This window comes from Astatotilapia calliptera, chromosome 1 (genome assembly GCF_900246225.1).
Source record: "Astatotilapia calliptera chromosome 1, fAstCal1.2, whole genome shotgun sequence".
NCBI classification, from domain to species: Eukaryota; Metazoa; Chordata; class Actinopteri; order Cichliformes; family Cichlidae; genus Astatotilapia; species Astatotilapia calliptera.
In genome coordinates this window covers 23,774,845-23,799,447 of record NC_039302.1, presented here as the reverse complement: position 1 = coordinate 23,799,447, position 24,603 = coordinate 23,774,845, and the positions used below count along the sequence as shown (strand labels likewise).

The window sequence follows — 24,603 nt, the reverse complement described above, 5'->3', positions numbered from 1 at the left end:
TTTCTTTTCTTCTTTTTCTTTTTGTAATAGTCCCATTGTGTCCCATTTGGCTCTGATTCAGCACCTCTCCCTCTGACTTTGGCTGATTTTAAAGGCATAAGTTAACAGGAAACTATGTATAAAAGTGCTTCAGTACTGATAGAGATGCGTGTTTTTTTTGTTTGTTTTAAAAAATGCTGATTGTGCCTTTAAATATTTGCATTCTTACTGCTCATGCTTGCCTACATGAAATCAGCTTGGTCTTTGCACTCGTTCTGTGAATTAGAAATGTAGTGAGCCTCATCTTTGACAGCTGCACTGGTAACTGTTTCATTCTCTGAGCTGCAGAGTCATTCACTCCCAAACTGAACCAATCACCGCTCTGCTTCACTGAGACCCTCTCTCTGCTTCCTGCTTCTGATTGGATGGTAACAGACTCGCCCCTCCCCTCTTGTGTTCAGAAGTCACTATTCACAGACAATTCCATGTTTTCATTCATATCTTTATACATTTCATTCATACATTCAGAGTGTCACACTAATGTGTACATATAAGCACAAATAAGAGACCCACTGGTCTCAGTCTCTTCCTGCTTTGTGTCTTCTGTCGGCTCCCCTTCATCTCTGCTGTATTTATCCCCTTTTCAGCCTCCTCTCTGTTCTTGCTTGTGTTACTCCTAAACCCCTCCCCCATACAGCTTCCCTGCTCTCTTGTCATTGGGTGCTATGTGGGGTGATGATTGTGGTTTCTGTCGGTGATATCCCCCAAGCGTGTACCGGCTTACTCCTCCTGAACTACAGACAGTCATGTTGTGATACTGCATCCATACACCACCTGCGAGATAGACAGATTATTGTCACCAGATGACTGGGAGCTGGTAACTGGATGGATAAGGTGAACCTTTGATGTACATCAAACCAATCTTTCACAGAGTCATCACCTGAAAGTGACCGGATTACAGATTGCTGAGACGCTGACATAACCGATAACCGAGGATCAACGCACCGCTTTTCCCTGTTGAGGTGAGATGCACCATCCACATGTTTAAGTAACGACGGCACATTATGAGTGGTGGAGTGATACTTAGCTGTCACACATACTGTAATCTGTAGTGTGCATGTTGTAATTATACTGTGTTTTCTATTTATAAGATGTGTCACTCCTGATATCCTCCTTGCTCCTTGTCATTGAAACTAATATTAATAAATCTGTGACTCTGTCAGAGTGTGATCACAGCACCACTCCAACTGCAGCAGCATTGCTGCACAATGAATGGCTGCCTACTACGATGAAACAGTACCACACCCCTATTGGTGGAAAGAGCTTCCAGTGGGGGATGTCAATTGGCTCATTGTGCTGTCTCTCGGGCAGAAGGGCGTGTCCCAGGGATTGTCAAATGGCACAAAAACACACCATGCTGGAAGTGGTGTGTAGTGAGAATGTTTAGGTGTGGTTCATGGATGGAGGGAGGAGATAGACGGGAACATGATACAGCTCTGGTTCTAAAGAAGTTTTAACTGAAATGTATTAAAGCTACTGCTCTAAAATATGAAATAAAAGAATAACTACATTTAAAATCCAGTGCATTTTAACTTGAACGGTGATGCATAGTTATACAGTCATGGTTATACTCGGTGACTCTAACAAACACGACATAAAGATGGATACAGACAAATTCAGTGAGGTATGGAAAAAAAACTGAGATAGCAGAAGCCTGAATTTTTTATTCTCTACTGACTGAACTGACAAATGAAGATTCTGAGAATTAATGGTGGTAGCATTCAGGGAATGTACAGATCTGCACAAACCTGGTCATATGATTCCTGGTCAGCCCTGAGGTATTAGAGAGAGCAGGACATGGAGAGAGAGAGGAGAAACAGTGCTCTTTGTTGTGTAGTGTGTTATAACCCTCTATGCTGCCACAACTGTAATGGATTGTGCTGCTGGTGTGGTTGGAGGCTTTTAGATCTGTATGATGGAAAGGCGGTGGCCCAGTGGATGCATTCCTTATAGCTGAAAGAAAAGGTAAAAAGCCTTTTGTTAAATGTGGTGGTGAGTGTATTTTTACTTAAATACACTTACATTTTGGGAAATTTAGTTTTTAGGATAAATGAAATACTTGAGCAAAGGTACTTTTAGCATATATTATTATTAACATCAAAGGATTTGTATATGTGAGTGATGTGTTTTGGGGGTCAGTGATCAAAATGAGGATTTAAAAAGAGGAAGTGCAGCAGATAATCAGAGTGTGTTTACCTCAAAACCATCCACATCTTCACATCCTGGTGTGCCGGTGAACAAATGCTAGCAATGTATGACTTTAGGTGGTCTTATGTATGAAAGAAGTCAAAATAATGCCAATCACTTATGTAATTTAATCTTAAAGAGCTTAAAAGTCTGTTACCCTCTTTACTATCTGTTCCTCAGAAGTGGATAAGCTGACTGTGGAGCTGACGGATCAGAGTGGACAACTTCAGGAGGGAGGATCTACTCGTCAGTTCCCAGTGGGCAGAAAAGAGCCCTACTCATCATGTACTCCCCTCAGAGTCTCCACCGCTGGGGCATCACTCATAGTGAGAGTATGGAGCGGTTAGCCTACAGCCAAGGTATGATGGAAATTTCTGTTTGGTCTCTCACATTGAAAAACAGTGGCTTACCCACAAATCACTGCTTTAAAACAGGTGAGGTACAAGAGTTTAATAGGATGTTCAGGGATTTAGAAAACCAGCCACTGACAATGGCAAATAAGTTTGATGATGCTTCATTTTTATGCTGTTGTGTTCAGTGAATCTGCTGAATGGCATTTTATTTTTTCAGATTATTTGAAAATAAAATGATTATTAGCTGCAGCCTTTAGTATCAGCTCTAAACCTAATCAAGTTTTCCATTTAGCTGTGCTCTCTGCCAATATTTGTCTTCTTTCTCTATACTGGTGACTGTGTGGGGGTGTTTATGATTTCCACTGTTCTTTTTTAATATGCTTCTGCATTGCTATTTAAGAATTTTCTACTGTAGGTTTAGTATAGAGGGCAGGGGACGCCATGGTAGATGAGTTCAAGGTTGGGGTGGGAAGACATCGGCGATCTGCTCTGACTGCACAAGAGAGGTTGCAGAGCTTATTTTCATGGGGAGTAACTAGGATGGACAAGACAAGAAATGAGTACATCAGAGGAACAGCTCAAGTTGAGCAGTTTGGAGGCAAAGAGAGACAAGGTTGAGATGGTTTGAACATTTGCACAGGAGGGATAGTGGATACATTGCGCAAAGGATGCTGAATGTGGAGCTGCCAGGCAGGAGGAAAAGTGGAAGACCATAGAGAAGACTCATGGATTTTGTGAAGGACATGTATGTTGGTTGTTGGTGTGACACAGGAGGATGCTAGGGTGAGATTAAGGCAGGTGGTCCGTTGTGGCGACCCCTAAAGGTAGCAAGAAAGAAGACAGATTTTATTCGGAAGGAGCCTGTTATTTTTCTGTACACGCTCCACCTGCGGGCAGAGCTGCAGTTCCCGTTTCCAGCAGCAGGGGGCGGCAGAGCAGGCTCTAAAATCATTACGTAGTGCTCCCTTTTGTGTGTCTTGTGAGCCGTGTGTGACACCTCCCCTCGGGCGGGTGCAGTGGCACGGCGGAGACGCCAACTATCGGTTAGGTCTGCTGGCTGTAAACAAATCTTTACGCCACCACGATGTATAGAAAATACACGTTTACTGAGCAGCGGTTCTCTGTGCGGTCGGCACCTGCGCTCACCTTCATCATGTAGCGAGAGCGGCGCCAAATATACGTTTTGGAGCTCGGAGACGTAACGACAGGTTTTGATTCTGGTTAGAGCTGTCATTGCTTTGCCCAGTGCCATCACAGGTATTTTTTTAATAGACATATACGCAGCGATTGTCATTATGCTCGCCAGAGGAATTGAGCATCAAAGCTAGCTCGCCGACGGTTAGCAAAACCGTTTGAATCTGGCTGTTTTCGCAGCGGAGAGCACACCTAGCTACAGTCATTTCAGCGCCTGAACATGGCATCGTCAGCAGAGCACGACCTGTCTCTGTCCGAAGCGGACAGCAGCAAGGATAAATCCCAGGTATTTGGGATTTTGAGGCTTCAGGAGGAGAAGGCTGCTGCAGGGGATAAAGCTAACAGCAGCAGCACAGTGAGAGGAGGAGGTGGAGGAGACGGGCGATGGCAGGCTCCTATCTTCGCTTTGGCCAGAAAGGCGTCCGAGACCATTTCAGGAAGCATTCACGTCCTGCCCAAAGTGTCGGAACACAGGACGTCCCTGCCAGGAGACTGGGCCGTCCAAGGTAGAGTTTGATGAGCTTCTCGGGCCGTGAGGGTGTGAAGGACTGCCTGGTTACTGATGACGAGACTGATGACATCCAGTAACTAATTTGGATGTTGGTTACGTTAAAACAGTCGCTAATTAAGTTAATTGATACTTCTAACGGTATGATTTTTGCACAATAGGTCCCCATGCCTTATTGTTATTAGTTGTTCTGGAGCTTTACTGCCTGCAACATCACATGCTGCGTTGGTGCAAATGGAAAATGCCCCTCTGCATCCCCCGGGGTTTGTATCATGCTGCAGAGCTGTTAGCTGCATGTGTTGTCACCCTATTGGTGATCTCACAAAATCAGTAACTGTAGAGCTTTACTGCCTCTGCCCAGCAGCCCGAGTGTCTGTCTCTGTCACCACATCACCTCCCACACTCAGAGCTATAAATAATCTGGCTGGTTTCAGATGTACATCACGGACTTGTGTTTGAATTAAGGATGAAACAGGCAGTTAACAGTTATTTCTGATAAATGCTTGCATTGTTAGCACGAATTTTAAACCCCTGCAACTTCCAGCCTTATGCCACGAGTGAGCTTGTTGCTTTTAATTGCTTTGCATCACCTCTGTGTTTTAGTCTGATGAAGATGTATCTGTGGAAAGATTGTCATGATTTATGGCAACACTCAAGACAATTTAGCTGCTCAAAGGCACAGTATATGCACATTTCTTATTTGGCTCTACTAGAGTAACTTTGCATGGTTAACAGATCAAAGTGGCCCTTATTTGTCTTCTCCAATCTACTGGTGTTGTCCATCAGGTCATCTGTCTGATAGGAGCTATTTTAAACCACTTACACCTCTTTAACCAAGTGATTTTTAAACTGAGGGGCGGACATTATTGGTAGGGCACAAAAACAGCTAAGTTGAATAAATGTTCTGATGCAGGGATAGTAAACACTTTAAACCTTTTTCAAATGTTTGACATGTGTTTTGTTGTTTTCAAATTTGGCTCGTGGCCAGCTTCAGAAACCTGCTGTGGATATTTGCACTCACTGACATCATGCAGAGACAAGTGTTTAGAAAAATATCTGTAATGAAGCATTTGACCGCCTAACTGACCTGTTGTTTTTGTTTGTTTGTTTGTTTTTTGAGAGGGTTTTTATTTCATGTGTAATATGAGCAGCAAATAAAGTCGAGTATAATAGGCTTCCTTAACGTTCATAATGGTACATGTGTTAAGCATTTTAGTATCAACAGCTTTACATGACCTGGTTTGATAAGTCTTTCCCTCTAGGGCCAACCTGTCACTGCAATTAAAGGTGCTAGGCAACATATCTGCACGCTTTCACCTGACCCTGCTGTGTCCTGTTCTGCTGTTTGGCTTTACATTAACTGGGTTGTCTAGTTAAAAGCCTTACCTCTCTGGGATGTTGGCTTTTCATGCCTAGGATAATTTCCATAATGGGTGCAGAACTGGGACAAAGATTTGTTAACACATTTCTGATCTGTTCAGGTAGACTATCAGAAAATATTACAAATATGCAACCTGACGTCAAGGTATTTACTCAGTATAGCAAGCTTGTCTCTGATAATTACCAGCTGTATGACATTAACCCCTTCTGACTCAGTTTTTTAGCCCTCTGACAAAAACATCATCAATCTGTCAAGCTTTTAAAGTGAGACATCTTGAAAATGATCATTAAATGAAGCCCCGCAAATCTCTGAGAAACAGGGGCGCCTCCAAGTGGGGGCCAAATTTGCACCCCACCCCCTGGCAAAACTGTCCTGTGTTGGTAATAATGTAATAAGGTTGCAGAAAAACTGGTGCCAATCCCTGAACAGATCACAGGGCCAACATAGAGACAGGCAACAGTTTTCAGTTTTACATGATCTAATACTTATTTGTTTTTCCTGAATAAGTTTGCTCTTTAAGCTAACTCTATTCTGGGAGAGCGACTCTTAAGCTTCTTCCTTTTCAATCATTAACTAATGGTTGGGACTTTCAGTCAGTCAATTAGTCAATCAATCGGTCAATCAAAACAGATTATTATAGATTTCAAAATCTTATTTGGTGTACCTATTTTCTGTGCTATCAATATGGCCACCCTTATGAAAAAAATCTGGTGGCGCTCCTGCTGAGAGATAGTTACCTTTTAATTTCTATCTGCATTCTGTGTGTACAAAAGAAATAATTTGTTATGTAAAGGTAAATAAATCATTCTTAATAGTTATTTCTTGTTGCTGTGCAGTGGCTGTGTTTAAACCTAGATTAAACTCTGCATGGAGTTCTTAAGAGAATGTAATAGACTCCATATAATTTCTTTCTAAATCTGTATTTCTGTACGAGGAAAATGTAAAGCCATGGATATTTTTTAAAAGTGTTTGCCATTTGTTTTCCCGCAGCCCTGCGAGATCCCATGGCTATGGAACGAGCTAACTTACTGAATATGGCCAAGCTGAGTATCAAAGGTCTGATCGAGTCGGCTCTGAGCTTCGGGCGGACCCTGGACTCAGACTACCCCCCTCTCCAGCAGTTCTTTGTGGTCATGGAGCACTGCCTCAAACACGGGCTCAGAGGTAAAGATGTCAGCGTTGTGCTAGTGTACTGCACGATAGATTGTTTGTTATTGTTGTTTACTGAACGTGCAGTGGGAATTACTGTGTTTAATAAATAATATCCACAGTTCTGAAAAAGAAGAGAGTTTGATTCAATTTATAAGTTTTATAGAGAACTGCAGGAGCGATTTCTCGAGGTGTTCTTTATGGCAGTGGGATTGAATAAATCTGAGTGATAATAAGCTCTGGTGCCTCTGTAGTATATGAGCAGGTGTGATGTCTTGTCCATGATGGAGAGCATTTGTTCAGTGGTCTTACGTCTCTCAGTGACTCATAAATCTCCATATTCTGGCCAGTTTTTGTTCCAACTTTGTGATTTAGTTTGTTGCTCCTGCTGGCGTTAATTTTATGTGTAAGCTGGGAATCTGTAATGTCTGATTTTTCCTGCTTTCTTCTTTTTCCAGTGAAGAAGTCCTTTCTGGGTTTTAATAAGTCCCTGTGGGGTCCTCTGGAGTTGGTGGAGAAACTGTGTCCCGAAGCGGCAGAGATCTCAGCGTCCGTACGAGACCTGCCAGGACTTAAGTAAGAAGTACATGTATTTACACACACGTTTGCTCTCATATGGCTTGACCTCTCGTCCACCGTGCAATCATAATCAGAAGTAAAGCTTGATTTATAGTACTACATACACCTCTCCAGAAAAAGCGCTATACATCTCATGACACAGCCGTGAATTATCTGCTTTTCTGTGTAAACATTTTACTGATTAGAGCACAGATAATGCCTCTGTTAAATCAATGTAGTAATAATAATAATAATAATAATGGATTGGATTTATATAGCGCTTTTCAAGGCACCCAAAGCGCTTTACAATACCACTATTCATTCACTCTCACATTCATACACTGGTGGAGGCAAGCTACAGTTGTAGCCACAGCTGCCCTGGGGCAGACTGACAGAAGCGAGGCTGCCATATCGCGCCAATGTAATAGGGTTTTAACTACATCTAGCTTGCTGTTAATGCTAATGCAGGAGCTAGTGTTTTTCCAGTGAAGACACAGGTTGTTATCTCATTTTACAGGCTTCATTCTTTTCTATATTTCAGCAAAACAGGGTAGTAGCTCTCTTAGCTCAAATTTCATGATCAGCTCCACTTGTGACACAAACACAGAGAGCAGTGCACAGGTGTAAATGCAAACAAGGGATTTAGTGTGAGACTGCAAATCAACGCTGAAATGAGAATGTGACGTGAGCCAGCTCAGGGAAGTACCTGGGTGTTTACTTTCACTTCACCTTTGATCGTTCTGCCGCTTCATTTCTTCCTATTTCCCTATTCTTCTTTCATATCGACACAATTTCTGAACATGTGACACGTGGAACTGTCTTTGGCAGAAACTTCTGAAAATTCAGAAAAATAATGTTAGCGATAGAGCAGGACCAACCTTTATGTAGTTTGGAAGTGATGTGTTTAGCAACAACAAAAAGTGTCGTGTCCTGCATTCATACTGAAGGTGTGTCCTTCAGTGGATCTAGCGAGGAGGATTACGCTAAACCTCGTTCATGGACAGTTTCCACGCCACGCTTTAAGTTCTCGAGTTTGATCTGGTCCTAAATGAGGAACAGTTGTGTTGTTTCACACAGAGAACAGAGTCTGTTTCCTTTGCTGGGGCTGAGTAAGAGCAACAGACGTGCAAAAAAGGAGGATTTTAGCAACGCTGAGTGCCGACGCAAAGGTTTGATACAAGGAAGCTCAAACAGTGTCTGTGCCCACAAAGAAAGCAAAGTTTTGGATGTTCGGATTGAGAGAGAACACCAATACACTGAAAATAGAAAAAGCTTGTATTCAGTATTTAGAAAATGTTTCGAAATCTCTGTCAAACTTTAAGAGAAAATACTGAATGCTGCACTTTCTTGTTCCCATCTCATAGATGATGAACAGTAACAAGAGTCAGGGTTAAATAGAATCTAACTACAGCAGACTTGAGTAGACAGACCCTCAGAAACACCTTGAAATCCAACCTTATCACTGGTGTTTGTTTCCAGGACTCCATTAGGCAGAGCCAGAGCATGGCTGCGCCTGGCTCTCATGCAGAAACGGCTGGCCGACTACCTGCGACTTCTCATCACCAGAAAAGACTTGCTCAGGTACACCAGAGAGAATGTGTATATGTGAATATTATTATATATTTATAATGAAACATTGCCGATTGACTGTTCAGGCCGTTGAGGGTAACAGATGATGTCATCTCTTGCTTCCTCAGTGATTTCTATGAGAATTCGGCTCTTATGTTGGAGGAGGAGGGAGCAGTGATCGTGGGCCTGCTGGTGGGCCTTAACGTCATCGATGCTAACCTGTGTGTGAAAGGCGAGGACCTGGACTCTCAGGTATGCCACTGATGGGGAGAAATATTTTGATATTAGAAAAAGTCTGACATTGCTGTGTAGCCAGTTTTATTTAATTTCCTGCTTACACCATACCAAGCACCAGAGGGTGGTGTTTTGTGTCAGTGGAGCAAAGAATGTTACTCATTTGTCCTGTACTACGTGACCTTTGAGCATAAGCAGTTTATCTTTTGTTGTGTGGTTTCAGGAAGTGTGATTGCCAGTTTAAGTTATTTTATCTCTGCATCTCTGACTCCCTTTGTAAAAACAGTCTGTGTTCTCTCTTAATATTTATTTTCAGTATTAATCAATTGGAAACTGCCTTTTTTAAATTCTCCTTCTTCTTTCTTTTAATCGTGATTTTGATTAAAGGCGCAATAAACAAAATTCAGAGCCACTGGAGTTCATGTTGCAGCCTCAGAGGCCTAACTATAAAGATGTAGACACAACACCCAAAGCCCTGCATGTTTCATTAGGTAGCAGAAATCTTGTGTTGACTAGAGGTGACGAAAACCAATCCTGCCTCAACCGTTAGCCCAGGACAGCAGATTACACAAACCTGAATACATCTACAGCTGCATCTAGTGTGTCTAAAAGTGTGTGTAAGACTCTCATTTGATCTGTGTTTCACCGTAGAAGCCAAGCACCAGTAGAGAGCTTGACTGGGCAGAAATGAAATGAGAGCAGTACTATGTTTCAATTTTTGAGGTCATTTAACAGATAACATCCTCTCCTTTGACAGGATGAAACCAAAGGATGGGGACTTGGTTTACTTTAACTTTCCTTTAAGTTCTTATCAGCTCTTCTCCAACTCACCATTTTAATAGTGCTATAGCAAGCCGGTGGCTTTTATGCATGCATGCGGTTAATTGATACATTTTTGTAGTTACAAATTGCATATATTGTGTTTGTTTTGTGACTTTTAAATAAGTCAACATGTGCTTGTAGGCATCTAATTTCTGTAAATGGTCTGGATTTCTTCAAATTCCTTCAAATTGATGTTTGTGCAGTCGTTGTGAAAAGCAACATGCCTGCCTCTGAGTGATACTAGCGCCTTCGTTTTATTCATTTAAGGTCGGGGTGATCGACTTCTCCATGTATTTGAAGAATGACATAGATGATTACAGGAGTGAAGAGAGGTACAGTTTTTTTTTCTTCTTCTCTCTCCTCGGTTTGATGCAGCTGGTTTCTTTCCCCAAATGTGATGCAGCTCTCTTTCTCTTGTGTCTGTTTCTATGACAACAGGAATAGCCAGATAGCATCCATCTTGGATCAGAAGAATTATGTAGAGGAACTGAACCGACAGCTCAAGTAAGACATTTGTTTGTACTGGAAACAGACCTGTGTGCTGGAGGACCTGCAGATTGTGCCGTTAATAACTGACAGGAAGTTGCAGGAAGTTTTTGTATTTTTACCACAACACTTCCCAGAATAAAAGTATTCCAGAGTTTGAGATTAAACCCGTCTGGGTGGTTTAGAAATCCAACTTTTGTCTTCTCACAGACTTGATAGTAATGAACGGAGACTAATCTGAGTCTTTCGTTAATGCTAACAATTTTAAATAAACCCTACTTGTGTGGCGGCTGTGATTATATTACAGCTACTGCAGTCCTGGTTTCATATACGAAATATTAAATGTTTGCTCATTAATTTAATGAAACTCATATAGAGGTCAGAGGCCCACCATAATGTTGTTTCTTCATGCAGCTCCACAGTTCACGGGCTTCAGGGCAGAGTCGACTCTCTAGAGAAGTCCAACTCTAAACTCATTGAGGAGGTGAGAACCAATAATCACCCACCTGTCACCTGTGTGGAGAAGCATTTGTCTGTTACACATTAAAGTCATAGAGTATATTTGGAGTATAATAGTGTCTGTGTCACCAAGTTACACGGTTGCACATGCAGCTCTCTAGTGACACCACTTGGTTAGAGGTTTGAGGTATGTCTAACCTTTAAGCTGTAATCCTCCAGCCAAATTTGGAGTTTCTTATCAGGGGTTTTCTTTTTCAAACTGCGCTTTTGAAGGGTGACTACTCCTTTAAGTCATGTACAGTAAAGCCAACAAATCTGTGTTTAAGCTTATTTAAGAGAAATCTACGAATTTGCCTTTTTTGGGACCATTTGCTAAGCAAAATGTCCAATGTGTGTGGGTAGAAGAAACCTAAATTTGCAAAACAAGTGAAGACAGTCTTTTACTTGTGATATCCATTTATACCATACTAGATTTTAATGTTTTAGGTTTTAAACATGTTTCCTAATACATGTGGATATGTTTGTGTGTGCAGTTAGCCATAGCCAAGAACAACATCATCAAACTGCAGGAAGAAAACCAGCAGCTGAGGAGTGAAAACACCCTCATTCTGCTGAAGACGCAGCAACATTTAGAGGTACACTGTGTCACAAAATGAACGTTTCTGAATGTTATTTTTTCAACTAAAAGTGAAACGGAAATTAGGTCTTACAATCCATCCATATAAAGTTTCCCTATTGGTGTTTTTTTTTATTTATTTATTTTTTAATTTTTTAATTTATTTTAATTTTTTAATTTAGTTAACTCAAGGTGACGTGTCAGTGGAGAGAGACACGTACAAACAGTCTCGTCAGGGTTTGGATGAGATGTACAACGAGGTGCGAAGACAGCTAAAAGAGGAGTGTCAGCTCAGACAGGTCAGACAGTGGCCGTGCGTGTGTGTGTGTGCGTGTGTGTGTGCGTGTGTGTGTGCGTGTGTGTGTGCGTGTGTGTGTGTGTGTAGAATGTGTGTGTGAAGAATGTGTTCATGACGTCATTATAAACAAACATTACATTTATGCATTTTGCCATTTTCAGGATGTGGAGAATGAGCTGGTGGTCCAGGTGTCGATGAAGCAGGAAATGGAGCTCGCCATGAAACTTCTGGAGAAAGATATTCACGAAAAACAGGTAAGAACAAATATTTTGTTTTTCAGAACAGATTCTTACTTACTGATACTGAAGCAGCGGCATTAATTCATCTTTGTGAGGAGATGCAAACATAATTAAAATTCCAACTGCAATGGATAGAAAATGTCAGCCATCATTACCTGTTCAAAAAAGGTTGATGGGATATTGTCATCACCCTGCCGGGTGGGTGGGCAACATGGATTCCCAAGTTTCTGAATGGGATGAGTTTTCTGAAAGTCTTGTGAACGTGATAAGGAGGTGACCTAGGATTTTCAAATTGATACCGTAGGTGTATTGACTAGGAGGCTGAGGGGTAGCACTGGTGAATGCCAGTATTTTTTTTTTTTTTTAACTTTTGTTGGTAAAACAAATAACCCAATCTGTGATTAGGATCAATTTATAACCCTCACACTCCTGATTTTAATGTTCAGTCACTGCTAACCAGCTCGCTGCTTCCAGTCTAATGTGTTCCCTACCAGGTGACTCACTGGTCAGTCTGATGTTATGCAGATTCTTTATATCATTCAGTTGCTTCTCTACAGAGAATCTTGTCCTGCAGTCAACCCAAACTTAACTTCACTATCTTGGATTGCAGCCAGTAATAATTATCTGCTTTCTTTGATAAGAAGAGTAGAAGAACTTGTTGGTTGCAGAGCATTTAGAGCCGTCTGAAGTCTCACAGGGAATGTTTAATATGAGCGTCCAGTTTTCTGTAACTGCTATAGTAAGTCAAAAAAACAAAAAACATGCATGTGTGCGTAAAGAAGACAGCCAATACTGGACCAGAACACAGCTAAGTCTCTGATTTCATTAATAGGACACACTGATTGGACTGAGACAGCAGCTGGATGAGGTCAAAGCCATCAATGTAGAAATGTACCAGAAGATGCAGGTACAAGCACACACTCATCGTCATATAATGTTTAAGATCCAGAAATAACAGAACTATAGTAATCCTTACTACTTCCCTTTTTCTTTTTTTTTAAGTCGTCTGACGAGGAAATGAAGAAGAAGAATGATGTGATCAGTCGTCTGGAGGAGAAGACCAATCAGATCACTGCCACCATGAAGCAGCTGGAGCAAAGGTGAGACACACAGCCTCTGGATGCAAAGCACTTTGTCCCCTTTGTTTCACGTCCAGGTGTTTACACCATGTTCTCTGCTGCTCTGTTCAGACTTCTGAACCTTTAAGTTAAGCTGATAATACTTTATGCCTCTTTAGAAAAGTAAGTTTGATATTTCTGAGAATTTTTTTTGATGATGTTGTTATGTTTCAGTGTAAATAACTCTAAACAGAAAAGAATTGGGACTATGATTATTAATCAATATGTTCTATAGGGCAGATTGGTTGATGGTAGCCCATAGAAGTAATAAAAGTCACATAAAACATAACAAACAAGTAGAAATGCACCTTTCTCTTCTCCCTAAACATTTAATTGTTTTTGATTTGTGCAGTGGTTACAAAAAAAAAGACAAAAACTTTGATTTTTTTTTCTTCTTCAGAGGGGAGCAGAGCCACTAGGCAGATGCCTAGCATCAAGACAATAGTTCAATATGTTATTACTAGTTTCCTTGTGGAAACCCTGCAATCCCATATTTATCATATCTGACACACTGCAGTAAATCTCATGCATGTTCAGCTCTGTTGCTATTGGCCCATGTCTTTCAGTCCTTCAGTGTGTACCTGCTCCATGTTTGTGGTTTTATCTGCGAGTTCATTGATGCTTTATGATCCCCCCTCCCCTACCCAAGCCCATTGTCTTCCAGTCAACACACTCCACCTCTCCCATCTCCTCTCCCATTGGTTTAAATCTGTTCCATCCTATTTGCGATTGGTTGTGAATGTTTTCTTTTGGCTATCCTAAAGATGTTTGTAGGCCGGTGCTATAGGACACATTAGTGGGAGTTTTGTGGTGTAGCTAAAACGTTTTAATAAAGTAAATCTAATCTTGTGAAGAATAACTTTATTACATCTAATGGAAAATCGCCCCCTGAGAATCGGACATGTAGTTGTTGTGAGCGTAAAGCTTTGTGTCCAGGCTCAAATCTTCCATGTTGATAGTGCAGTGTTGTGCAGATGTAGCTGGGAAATTCCAGATTTATCTGCCGCAGTCATAATCATCTATATTCTGCATTTCCTTGCCCTCTTTTTCCAACTTCTTTTCATTACTCAAGCTTACTCAGATGAATATTACAATGCCTTACGTTTACACTTCCTGTTGTGCTTGTGATGTTAAGTCGCAAAAAGTGTTAAGTATAACCCGGGCCACTGATGTATTGACATCCTTTCTTCCTTCCCTCCTTTCTTTCCTCTTTTTTCCCTCCCTTCTGTTTCTCTTTTATAACTTCCATCCATTCATTTTGCTCCCTCGAAACCTCCATGTTTAATGGTTTTTTTTTTTTTTTTCGTTTCCCGATTTTTATCCCTGCTCCTCTGTGCAGTGATAAGGATCTGCTCAGTCAGACCAGAACGCTTGCTATGTCATTTGTCAAGTGTGCCAGCACAGACACAGAGCACCAGTATAAGCTAGTCAAGGACATCTCCTTCTGAGGATATGAGCGCATGACTAAACGGACTTTACTTAGAAGAACATTCCTGTTTTTTTGCACATAATATTCAGATGGTTTTAGGGCCTGAGAGCTGCCACAGATTCAGGTGAAACTGGGACTGCATGTTTGATTTATTTACTTCATCAGCAAAGTGCTGGGATTCAAAGAGATTATTGCCGTGTCTCGTGATCTTTGGTTAAAATGCATCCAAACAACTTTAAGAGGTTTGTTGGTCAACAGTGACTGGATACAAAAAATGGATGTAGTTACTGTGAGCTGAGCGCTTTGATTGTTGCCACCTTGGTGTTTTGAAACATGACAAACGAGGGGAGGATCTGAGTAAGAAATGGAGGGATGTTACACGCAAGTTATGTAGGCCCACCCTAAAAGACTCCTAGTATGGATCATAATATACAAACTGAACATCGTGCTGCATTTAGGACGACTTTAAACTAATGACTGAGAGGTTTATTCACATCTCTGACTCGTTTTTGCAATTCTGTCAGAGTATTTGACTCCATTAACTGTAATTTACTTAATTTCTTATCCATGTTTCTGTAGGCATTTATGGGCTCAATGCCACCCTCTCTCAGAGGTAGCTGTGTTGAAAGTAGGGATGCTCCTAGTGGTTAACTTACCGTACTAGTTGTTAAATGAGAGGAAAAATTAGACTAGTTGACTACTCTAAAAGACAGAAAACATCCAAAAATTTACCACGTGTATGTATGATAAGCTTAAACTTTATCATACATTAGAATTTTTGTATTTTAGCTATATGAAACCATTAATCACATTAATTGTGTTAATGGTAAATAGACTGCTTCTTATATAGTGCTTTTCTACTCTGAGCACTAAAAGCGCTTTACAAGCATCATTCACACCCATTCATCTAAGCACTTATTTCTATGGTTAAACGCTTTCTATCATATCTATTCATACCCCGATGAATACCGATGCATTGAAGAGCAACTTCGGGTTATTATCTTGCCCAACGATATTTGGCTTACAGACTGAACCTGCCATACCTCCTGAGCTACAGACACCCCTAATCAAATCATGTTTTAAATGCCGCCGTGTATAACATTGCAAACATGTACAGTCTGCAGACTTTGGATAACCGAAGTAGCGGCCTTGGTTTCTTCCACAACCCGGTGCAGAATGTGGTTACACGTCACTTGAGTTGCTTGGTTATATTTCAGTTCATTTTGACAGACGTTCGTCTATGATTGTTATTTTTTTAAACAGAGTACTGCAGAATACTTTCCCGCCTCGCTTTTTTTTAAACTTCTATTAAAAGAGAAAGGAGGAGGTGCCTGCGATTGTTGGGTTGCAGCCCCAGGTTGTGGACGGTGGTGTTGTAACCTCTTTGAACTAGTAATGTCCTTGTGTATTAATAAAATACGGATAATATGTTTAATCGGCTAGTATTTCTGACATTAAATATCTAATCAACTAGTTCTGCACAGCTGTAGTGTGTAGAGTGTGCTGGGGAGGCTGGTTACTGAACACAGCGCTAAGTACAACTAGTGTTTATTAATATCCTTGTGGCCACCTTATTGAATATATGAGCACTGTAAATTAATGAAAGGTTTGATAAGATTTACAAATGAGTTGCTGTACTTTTGAAGAACTACGACATCTAAAACATCTGTGTGGTATCTTAATGCACTTCCTTGGCTGCATGGCGGCTGTGCTGCTCACTGTTCTTTTGTAGTGTGTTCGAGCTACCTGTAACTTACATATACAATGCATTTTCTGTTCTTTCCACATTGCATTTGTTATATTTGGCAGTGCTGAAATGTTGCCAGTTTTTTTAAGATATGCCTGAGATAATAGACATTAGCGGTAAAAGATGAGCGTTGTTTGAAGCCGCTTGTTATGATGAAGTAAATGAAGCATGGTTACAAAACCAGACAGGTTGCCCCCTGCTGGACATTAGAAAGTATGCAGGTTTGCACTGACTTCAGTTTTCAGATCCAGAAACCAGGTCCATCTTTTATATACAGTCTATGGTTAGTGCTAAGTGAGGGAAAGTTTACTCTGTCATGACAGTTTAACTGATCCAATATTGAGACAGTTAATACTTTAATAGAAACTGAAAAAACGTTTTCAATTAATCATGCACTACTATTCATGAACATGCACAGGCGTGCACACTCATACATACAAGTGCTACATATTCTTCCTGTCTCCAGTAGTCAGTTTATGTGCAGTAACACAGATAGTGAGATAGCTGGCTGTTTGGATGTAAGCATAAAGGTATTTATCGATCACATTGAGTTAGAGGGGCATGCGCTCGGCTTTTGTGTCACAGCTACTGAGAGGTTTTACCTGCTAACGCTGAGTCGAGTCCCTTTAACGTTTAGTCAAGATGAAAAATAAAGGTGGAAGGTGCTAGTACTTAATCATTAAAGACCTTCCCGCCACTATAGAAAAACAAAATGCAGACACACCTGTTAGGAAAATAGTTAAAGGCATTAACACTGTCTTGGCTGAGTTGTTTGAGTAACCGTTTCTGTTCTTTGCTGTGTGTTCCTCCACCAGGAAGAGCGTTTTTATTTTCTTCCCAGGCAGCCGAAACTGTTAATGCTCACAAGTAAGCGCTGGAACAGGAAAACCATCACAAATCTAAACAAAATGTTTCTGCTGCTGTCTACATTTCACCATAATCAGGCACTGAGGTCCCCCTGCAGATGTCTAGTCAGAAATTTCTGCTGCTTTTAGTTTGCTGCCGGTTTTCTCTGCATGGCGAACCTTACCCCTGGTTAGTAAGCATTAAATGGAGATTTCAGACACAAAACTTTGCTCCATTTCTCTTGATACACGACACTGTAAAGGTACAAATTGTAAGGATTGATGAGATTGTCAGCAGAAAGTAGTTTACATTCATTGTTGGGGCACTATATAGAGCCTAGATCACATGCTCAGAATTTGGACACTCAAGTAATATAGTGGAAAGTAAATATGTGCACTATGTCTTTTAAAAAAATACATAAATTTGCACACAGCTCATCTCGTTGTCAGGTTGAGATTTTTAGATACTACTCTGTGGGACCAGCAGCTTTAGATCAGTCAGTGTGTTTTGTCTCTGCAGAACAGACAGCTGATCCAAATGAAAAGACCTGTAGTTACACAGCTGTAAACCTCTGGAGTTCCTGTCAAGGGAACTGCGTTATTGTGTTTGTCTTGGCATATTTATTGACTTTTGTGATATATCAGGAAGTAATTCTACTCTTAACTCCATGTTCCTAATACTTCTAATCTGAAGAAAAAGAAACAGTCAGTACAGCTGTTTAAAATTCACAACTACTGTCTTTTATCACCGTGATCAATAAAGGTAGATGTTTTGAAAATGCCGGGTATGTTTTGAGTTTTTTGTGAAACCTTTAGCATGCCGTGTTTAGAAACATTTTTTTTATGTGAACAGTCAACAGTCGGTGTATGCCAGAGTGTGGCGGAGCAAATAAAAGAAGAGGACTACAGTAGCTTTGCATGAGTTGTGATTTAAAATAATCTGTCTGAAACAAGCAACGGTAAAGAGACTCAGTGTGAGAGGAGCTGTCCTTTACTCTCCTTGTCCAATTAGTTTCTCCTAGGTGATTTCCACGCTTTGTTTGATTATGCATCTTTGTTTTGCCGTCTTTACACTTTTTGTGTTCCTTATTGTTCTTTTTAAACACCCACAGGTAAATTCTCAGTCACGCGTCCTTTTGTTGCTCACAGTTTTACTTCCTGGCAGTTCAAACTGCAACACCTTCCTTCATCCCAGCCTCAGCCTTGCCTCCTTTACTTTACTGTCCATCCTCCTGCCCATCTCCCTATGTTGTTTTCTCCCTCTACACCCCAACTTCCTCTTCCCTGCCCTCCCAGTTTTTTCTCTCCATGGTCCTGAGTTTGTTCCTGGTTATAATGGTGCAGATTACAGGAGGCAGAGCGGCACCGCACCTCGGCCGAGGAGGGCACCAGACGCTTCAAGCTGGATTTTGCAAACAAAGCCGACAGCCTCCAGCGGCAGATCGAACACAGAGAAAAGCAACTGTAAGCAAACCGCCTACATGGATTGGTTAAGACACACCCACCCACACTGCTTTAACTAAATTTTACATAAATACTTGATACATTGATTTTTTTTTTTCCATGTATGTTTGAATCCGTGAATGCTATAATATAATCTATTACTTTGTCACCTTCACCTTCTTATTGATATAAACATGTGGATGTGCTGTACCTGTAGTCAGCAGCTGGAGACGGACCTAAAGATAGAGAGGGAGTGGAGGCAGACGTTACAAAATGACCTGCACAGGGAGAGGGACTCAGTAGCTCAGCTCAGCACAGAGGCGCTGCAGATAAACGGTCTAAAAAAGGTGAGATGGGGGAAAATAAATAGTGGACAGGATGCTATGTTTTTTTTAAAGTGCGTGTTTGTGCTTATGACGGTACATATTTCCGTTTACTTGATATATGTTGATCCTTTTCTTTTCTTGCTTCCCTTTGATTGATTTTTCCAGGAGTTTCATCGTCTCCAGGATGAAAATGTTCAGCTGAAGACCATTTGTGAGGACCAGGAAAAAGCTCTGGAGGAGCTTGGCTCCAAACTCAGCGAGTATGCAAACTTTATTTTGAAAAGCTCTCTTTTCGCCATAACAAAGTTGCTTAGCAGTTTAGAGGGAGGTGAGGCAATGTCTCATAAGTCTTGGCCTTTCCACATTTTTCTCATGCAGCGTATTAAAACTTGATTATGAATCAGATATACAGTACATTATGTGGTATAGGAACAATTCTAGATGAGCCTTTTTATGAGTAAATCCTAGCATGAGAACTATAAAGACTGTCATACTGACCAACCAGTGGCTGCTAGGAAGTACATGACACAGACACATGTGCCAAAATCAGGTGTTAACAGCATGAGTGAGCTACCAATGTGTAGCAAGTGTAAACAAATTAAATTGGTGGGCGGTTCTTCAGTTTTGAATGGCTCCTTAACTGCATAAAAGGTATTGATCGATGTTGTCATGATGAACTGTTGGACAGCTGATTCCTCCCTTTCTCCTTCTGGGTAACACTGAAATGACGTCTTTTTTAGAGCTTCCTGACTGGCAGAACTAACACAAATTTTTGACTTATTAAGTTGAAATCTTTTAGTTCTTTTCTTGAAAATTTTGAGCTTTTGACTCAAACATTTTTTGAGTTATTCCGTCAAATTTTTTGAGATACCCTACTGAACATTTTAAGTTATGGATGGAAACCTTTTTCTTTTTTCAGTGGCAAAAATGAGCATCCTTAGTTTCCAGTTTGCTTTTCACTGCCACACAACAAAGGCATTTAGACATCTGTGACTAAGGCTTAAATCTAAATTATAAGCTGTCATCTGTTTAATGTAAAAAAGAAGAAGACATTCGCATCACATGTAGATCACTGGGAAAATTGTGTTTAGTGAGAATAAGTTAATTTTAACATAGTTTGATACTTTTATTTAAGGTTTTTGGCACCAGACTAAGAAGTTTTAATGAGTCAGAAAAACTGTAACAACAGCAATATCATTATCATTACAGCTAAAATCTTCTTTATCTCTGCGTGTGCTACAAAATGAAATTCATGCCCTTCGATTGGTAACTTTGTCCATTTTGTCTAAATCAGATCCAAACTGAAGATTGAGGACATCAAAGAAGCCAACAAAGCTCTTCAGGTAATTCAGACAGTTTAATAAAAAAAAAAAAAAGGATCAGAAGAAGCTGCAAAATCCCAGAATAAGTGTAGTTAGCAAAGCTGACTTTGGTTTGTGTGCTATTTAAGAACACAGGTTTGTTGTTTGTTTCAGGGGGGTCAGGTTTGGTTGAAGGACAAAGAAGCCACTCACTGCAAGCTCTGTGAGAAGGAGTTCTCCATCTCAAGAAGAAAGGTCTGTCTTAAGTTGACTTCAGATAGTTATATTTGAACCGGGGTCGTATTCTGCACTGAATGATTTTGGATGGTTTGTGATTTTACACCCATTTTATCTAAAAGATCTTCAGGATCTTTTAGATAGGTTTAAACCTCAGAGACCCCAAGAAATACTTAAAAGAATCGTTGATCTTAATGGATGTAAAATTAATCCAGAAGCATTTAAGTTGGTTTTACTCTCTGTCTCTTTCTACAGCACCACTGTAGGAACTGTGGGGAGATTTTCTGTAACAGCTGCTCTGACAACGAGCTTCCTCTGCCAGCGTCTCCCAAACCAGTGCGAGTCTGTGACACCTGCCACGCCCTCCTCCTGCAGCGATGCTCCTCCAATCCAACATGAAAGAGTGCTGCGCCGCTGCCGTGACGGCCTCGAACCAGTCACACTCATGAGTACCACCTCTTCAGTGTTGTATAGGATCCATATGCCAACTTATATCTACAGTGTTTGCTGCTAAGGGGTGGAGCACATGCATTTTATGATCCTTACACTTGATTTGTCATTTGTTTAAAGGAAGGAAAAAAGAAAGAAAAGAGCGACATGTGCATCTGTCTAACTTGTCGATGTAGCTGCTTGACTCTGAATGCAGAACATCTGCAGAGAGTCTAAAATATCTTCCCTTGTAGTCAGACAGAGAAGAGTCTGCTGTAATATTAATAGTTACGACTGTCAGCCCCAAGTGTGTATATATATATTAAGTCTCAATGAAAATAACGAAGAAACCATATTTAGTTTATGGTGCACAATCCAATGACCAGGTAACCATTTGTCGTAACTGCTACTCCAAATAATGGTCACTAAAGTAAAAGCTCAAACTCTAAGACTTCATGTTAAAGTTCAGGGGGTGAGTGCTTGGTTATGAAAGCAGAAACGGCTCTGCAGAGGTGGAAGTGAAACTGCACTATGATGAACGCTCCTTGTAGCTAAAAGCAGACAGTTCTATGAACCAAACCTCTAATGCATCTGTTAGTCCTCAAAGTCTCCACAATAACTTTATAGTCAAACAGGCGAGATTTTAAAGTTTGCACATGCAGCATGGTGGCCTTGCTACGGCTGTCGGCTCGGACTCCTTTGCACCTTCTTTTAAGATGGATTTAAAAGAACTCAATTAAGAGTTAAAATGCCTCAGACAGCGTTTAAAAAAGAAAAGAGTTGTGCCACAAAACAACAACAAAAAAAATCACTTTCTGTCACCGTTGTAGCAGCAGGTGGTTGACAGACAAATCACCACAGAACGAAGATGGTCATGGCCTCATAAAATAGGCTAAAGGCCTCTTTTTATCTGAAGTACTGGAGTTATTTATTAAACCTGACTTTGACATAGAAGTAATGTTATGTCCTGACATGACATGTTGCACTTTGGGACCTTAGACTGTATATAAAAGATGGACTCACTGGTTAGCGAAGCCCTTATGTGAGCTGAGTGTTTCTCGTTTCTCATCTTGATGTTTGGGGGATGCCCCGTTTATACACACTGATTCTACAGGTTGGACTGAACAGGACTATGCGCAGAAGGGAAGGGATTAACCAGGTTTTTAAGTCACAAAGTAGGTCTACCTAAAAGGCATAAACTGCTTTTTTTGTTGTTTTTTTACTGTAATGGGGACAATAATATACAAATAAAAGATCATGTTGTATTTAGTGAAATGTAACACTAGAGATTAAGACCACAATCTCATGAGGAACGTGTTTAACTTCATAGATGAGGGTGCTCAAAGGAAGAAATTCCAATAGATTTGTATAGTCTGACTTCTTTCTGAAAGCTCGCTGCTGGCCATTACAACACGAGACCCAGAAATGATCTCCATCTTTAATATACAGTCTATGTTGCTCAGCTTCAGTCACCGGGATCTCGTATTTCAGATGCTTTGGGTTCTTGGAAGATGCACAAGCAAAATTAGTTATGAACTCGTCATCCTGTATGCATTTAATGTTGAGACTCCTTTGCATAACCACTGGGAAAAATCTTAGGACTACATTTTTATAAATCCAGGAACATTTTTATAAATGGGATTTGTATGCAGTCACACTTCAGGCTAAATCTGCAGACTATTTACTGCTCCAGGCAGCTTGAGCTCTGCTGACACTAGTTTCCCGTGAGGATATGAAAAGCACTTGAACTTTTTTTTTTGTGGTATTTGTGCCATATGTGCCTGTGTAAATGCAGTGATTACCTTCTTTTCACGTTGCCAAAATGAGTCCTATATTTCTACACTGAGGATCTAAAACGAGAGCCCAGAATATTTCAGAGTAGCAACACTAGCCAAGGGGGGAAAAAAACATTAAAGGTACGTTTCACTGTTTTTGTGACACTAATGCAGTGGGTGCTGCTTTAAGGAGCAAGAGGAGGGGTCGATGCAGTCAGCTCTAGTTTGAGCTCAGTCGTTCTCAGTGTGGCTGGTTCATTTGTTTTTTTGGAAATTAGAGAAACTCACGACTAAAGTTAGTGGTTGTAAACGTGAGTGTTACCTACTTACAAAATATGTTTGAACACTTGCCAATCATACTGGGTGAAGTATAGATTTGAGTTTGTTTTATACACATTAATTTGTACTTTTATAAGCCTGAAAATTTTGAATTTTCCCCCGTTTACTTGAAGTTTGTTGCAATCAGATGTTAAAGAATCACTTTTGGGGTTTTTTTTTTACTGCTGCTCCATTCGTGAGGGGAAGTTTAACCATTTTAAAATAGTGCATTTGTGTTGCCAAACTAAGAGTTTTGAATGGAAGTTTGAAATATGAGTTCCAGTGCAGATTCTGGTTTTGTGCTTGCAAAGTTTACAAATTGATTTTTTTCTTCATTAAAGTACTGGATGTTGTAATTCCAGTGAAGAGACAATAGACCGGGGATGATTTCAATAAGTGATAAAATTGTTTCCGATATAGTCTAAACATGTCATGAAGATCTATTTGCAGATATTTCCGAGCTGAACCAAGACTAGTCTTGTTTTTTGTCTTAAATGTCCCAGATTAATGTGGGACTTGTACAGTTGATACATAATATTGTATATAAATATCGATTACCACCGTTGCCCTTTAGCTTACTTTGCAGTTTAAAATTAACTCTGTTGCCAACAGTCTGTTGTCTTGACTGTTTCGCAGTTTCTGATTAAACACTCACAGAATGGGTTCCTGCTTCCTGTCATTTTTTCCTAGCCGATTCAAGTCCTCAACTTGAATCAGCTTTGCTTTTTTTAAACAAAATGTGGACTCTTATTTCAATAACCTCAATATGGAGATTTGTCCTCAAATAACATCACAGTCAGAAAGACAATTAAATATAAAATTTATTAGGCAAAATGTACAACAGCTGCACAAGCTATCTTACAGCTCAAATATAGACTTTATTTTAATTCCACTCTTTGAGAGTGGAATATAATATTTCAACTTATTTTTTTTTAAATTCTGTAATGAACTGTGAAAACATTCATAAAAAACACACAGGCTCACATTTACAAAACATTCTCAACCAGAAAAGCTGATCTGAAGTCAAGGTCAAATGGATGTTATTATCTGAACACACTTCAATCAAGATGATTAAGACCGCAACCTATGAAGACTTGCAACGAGATACCCAAACCAAAGCAATCCACCCACCCCTTACATATCAAACACCACAGCTGTTGCTCTGTGGGATGAAGCTCCTGCTGCACTGGAGAATTTAAAAAAAAAAAAAAAAAAAAGTGCATCCCACTAAAGTCGTCAAAAACTAATGCATTCAGATGTAACGCTCTTAATACCATTCCATAAAATATAATTACAAAAGACAACATCTTTCTGCAATTTGTATCTTTTCTGTATTTGTGTGTATTCAGATAAACTGTACTACAATCTTCAATTTTAAGAAACATGAATCCTTTGACATGACCAGTTGACCACGTTCAGCACCTGTGACAGCTCCGGGATTTTTATCTCCGTGTAAGCCATGTTGTTCTTCATATGCTTCTAGGAATAGTGTGAAAATAGTGCTCGTTGTGGTCATGTCTGTGTCTTACTTTTTTCATTCTGC

At 40.3% G+C, this 24,603-nt stretch overlaps 1 protein-coding gene across 4 annotated transcripts; it reads left to right on the top strand.

Moving 5' to 3' along the window:
- The first annotated feature begins 689 nt into the window (after positions 1-689).
- On the top strand, positions 690-23,723 carry rufy2 (RUN and FYVE domain containing 2). Of its 4 annotated transcripts, none has more exons than XM_026170587.1 (20): positions 690-1,001; positions 2,407-2,585; positions 6,653-6,826; positions 7,270-7,387; positions 8,849-8,950; positions 9,067-9,190; positions 10,262-10,326; positions 10,433-10,498; positions 10,895-10,964; positions 11,473-11,574; positions 11,738-11,854; positions 12,015-12,107; positions 12,925-12,999; positions 13,095-13,192; positions 18,576-18,695; positions 18,892-19,021; positions 19,166-19,260; positions 20,295-20,343; positions 20,476-20,556; positions 20,794-23,723. In XM_026170587.1, exons 2-20 carry the CDS (start codon positions 2,510-2,512, stop codon positions 20,935-20,937), a joined length of 1,899 nt encoding a protein of 632 aa, XP_026026372.1. In that variant the 5' UTR covers positions 690-1,001; positions 2,407-2,509; the 3' UTR covers positions 20,938-23,723. The 4 variants fall into 4 exon arrangements, with proteins under 4 accessions (XP_026026372.1, XP_026026381.1, XP_026026363.1 ...); XM_026170596.1 differs by lacking the exon at positions 690-1,001 and adding an exon at positions 1,943-2,004; XM_026170578.1 differs by lacking the exons at positions 690-1,001; positions 2,407-2,585 and adding an exon at positions 3,523-4,279.
- The last annotated feature ends 880 nt before the right edge of the window (positions 23,724-24,603 follow it).

Bases quoted from the DNA above. Each gene is read 5' to 3' on its own strand.
- rufy2 (XM_026170578.1), top strand. From the start codon at position 3,994: ATGGCATCGTCAGCAGAGCACGACCTGTCTCTGTCCGAAGCGGACAGC. The intron at 9,191-10,261 runs GTATGCCACTGA...TATTCATTTAAG, and splicing joins GCGAGGACCTGGACTCTCAG to GTCGGGGTGATCGACTTCTC. The intron at 13,000-13,094 runs GTACAAGCACAC...TTTTTTTTTAAG, and splicing joins AAATGTACCAGAAGATGCAG to TCGTCTGACGAGGAAATGAA.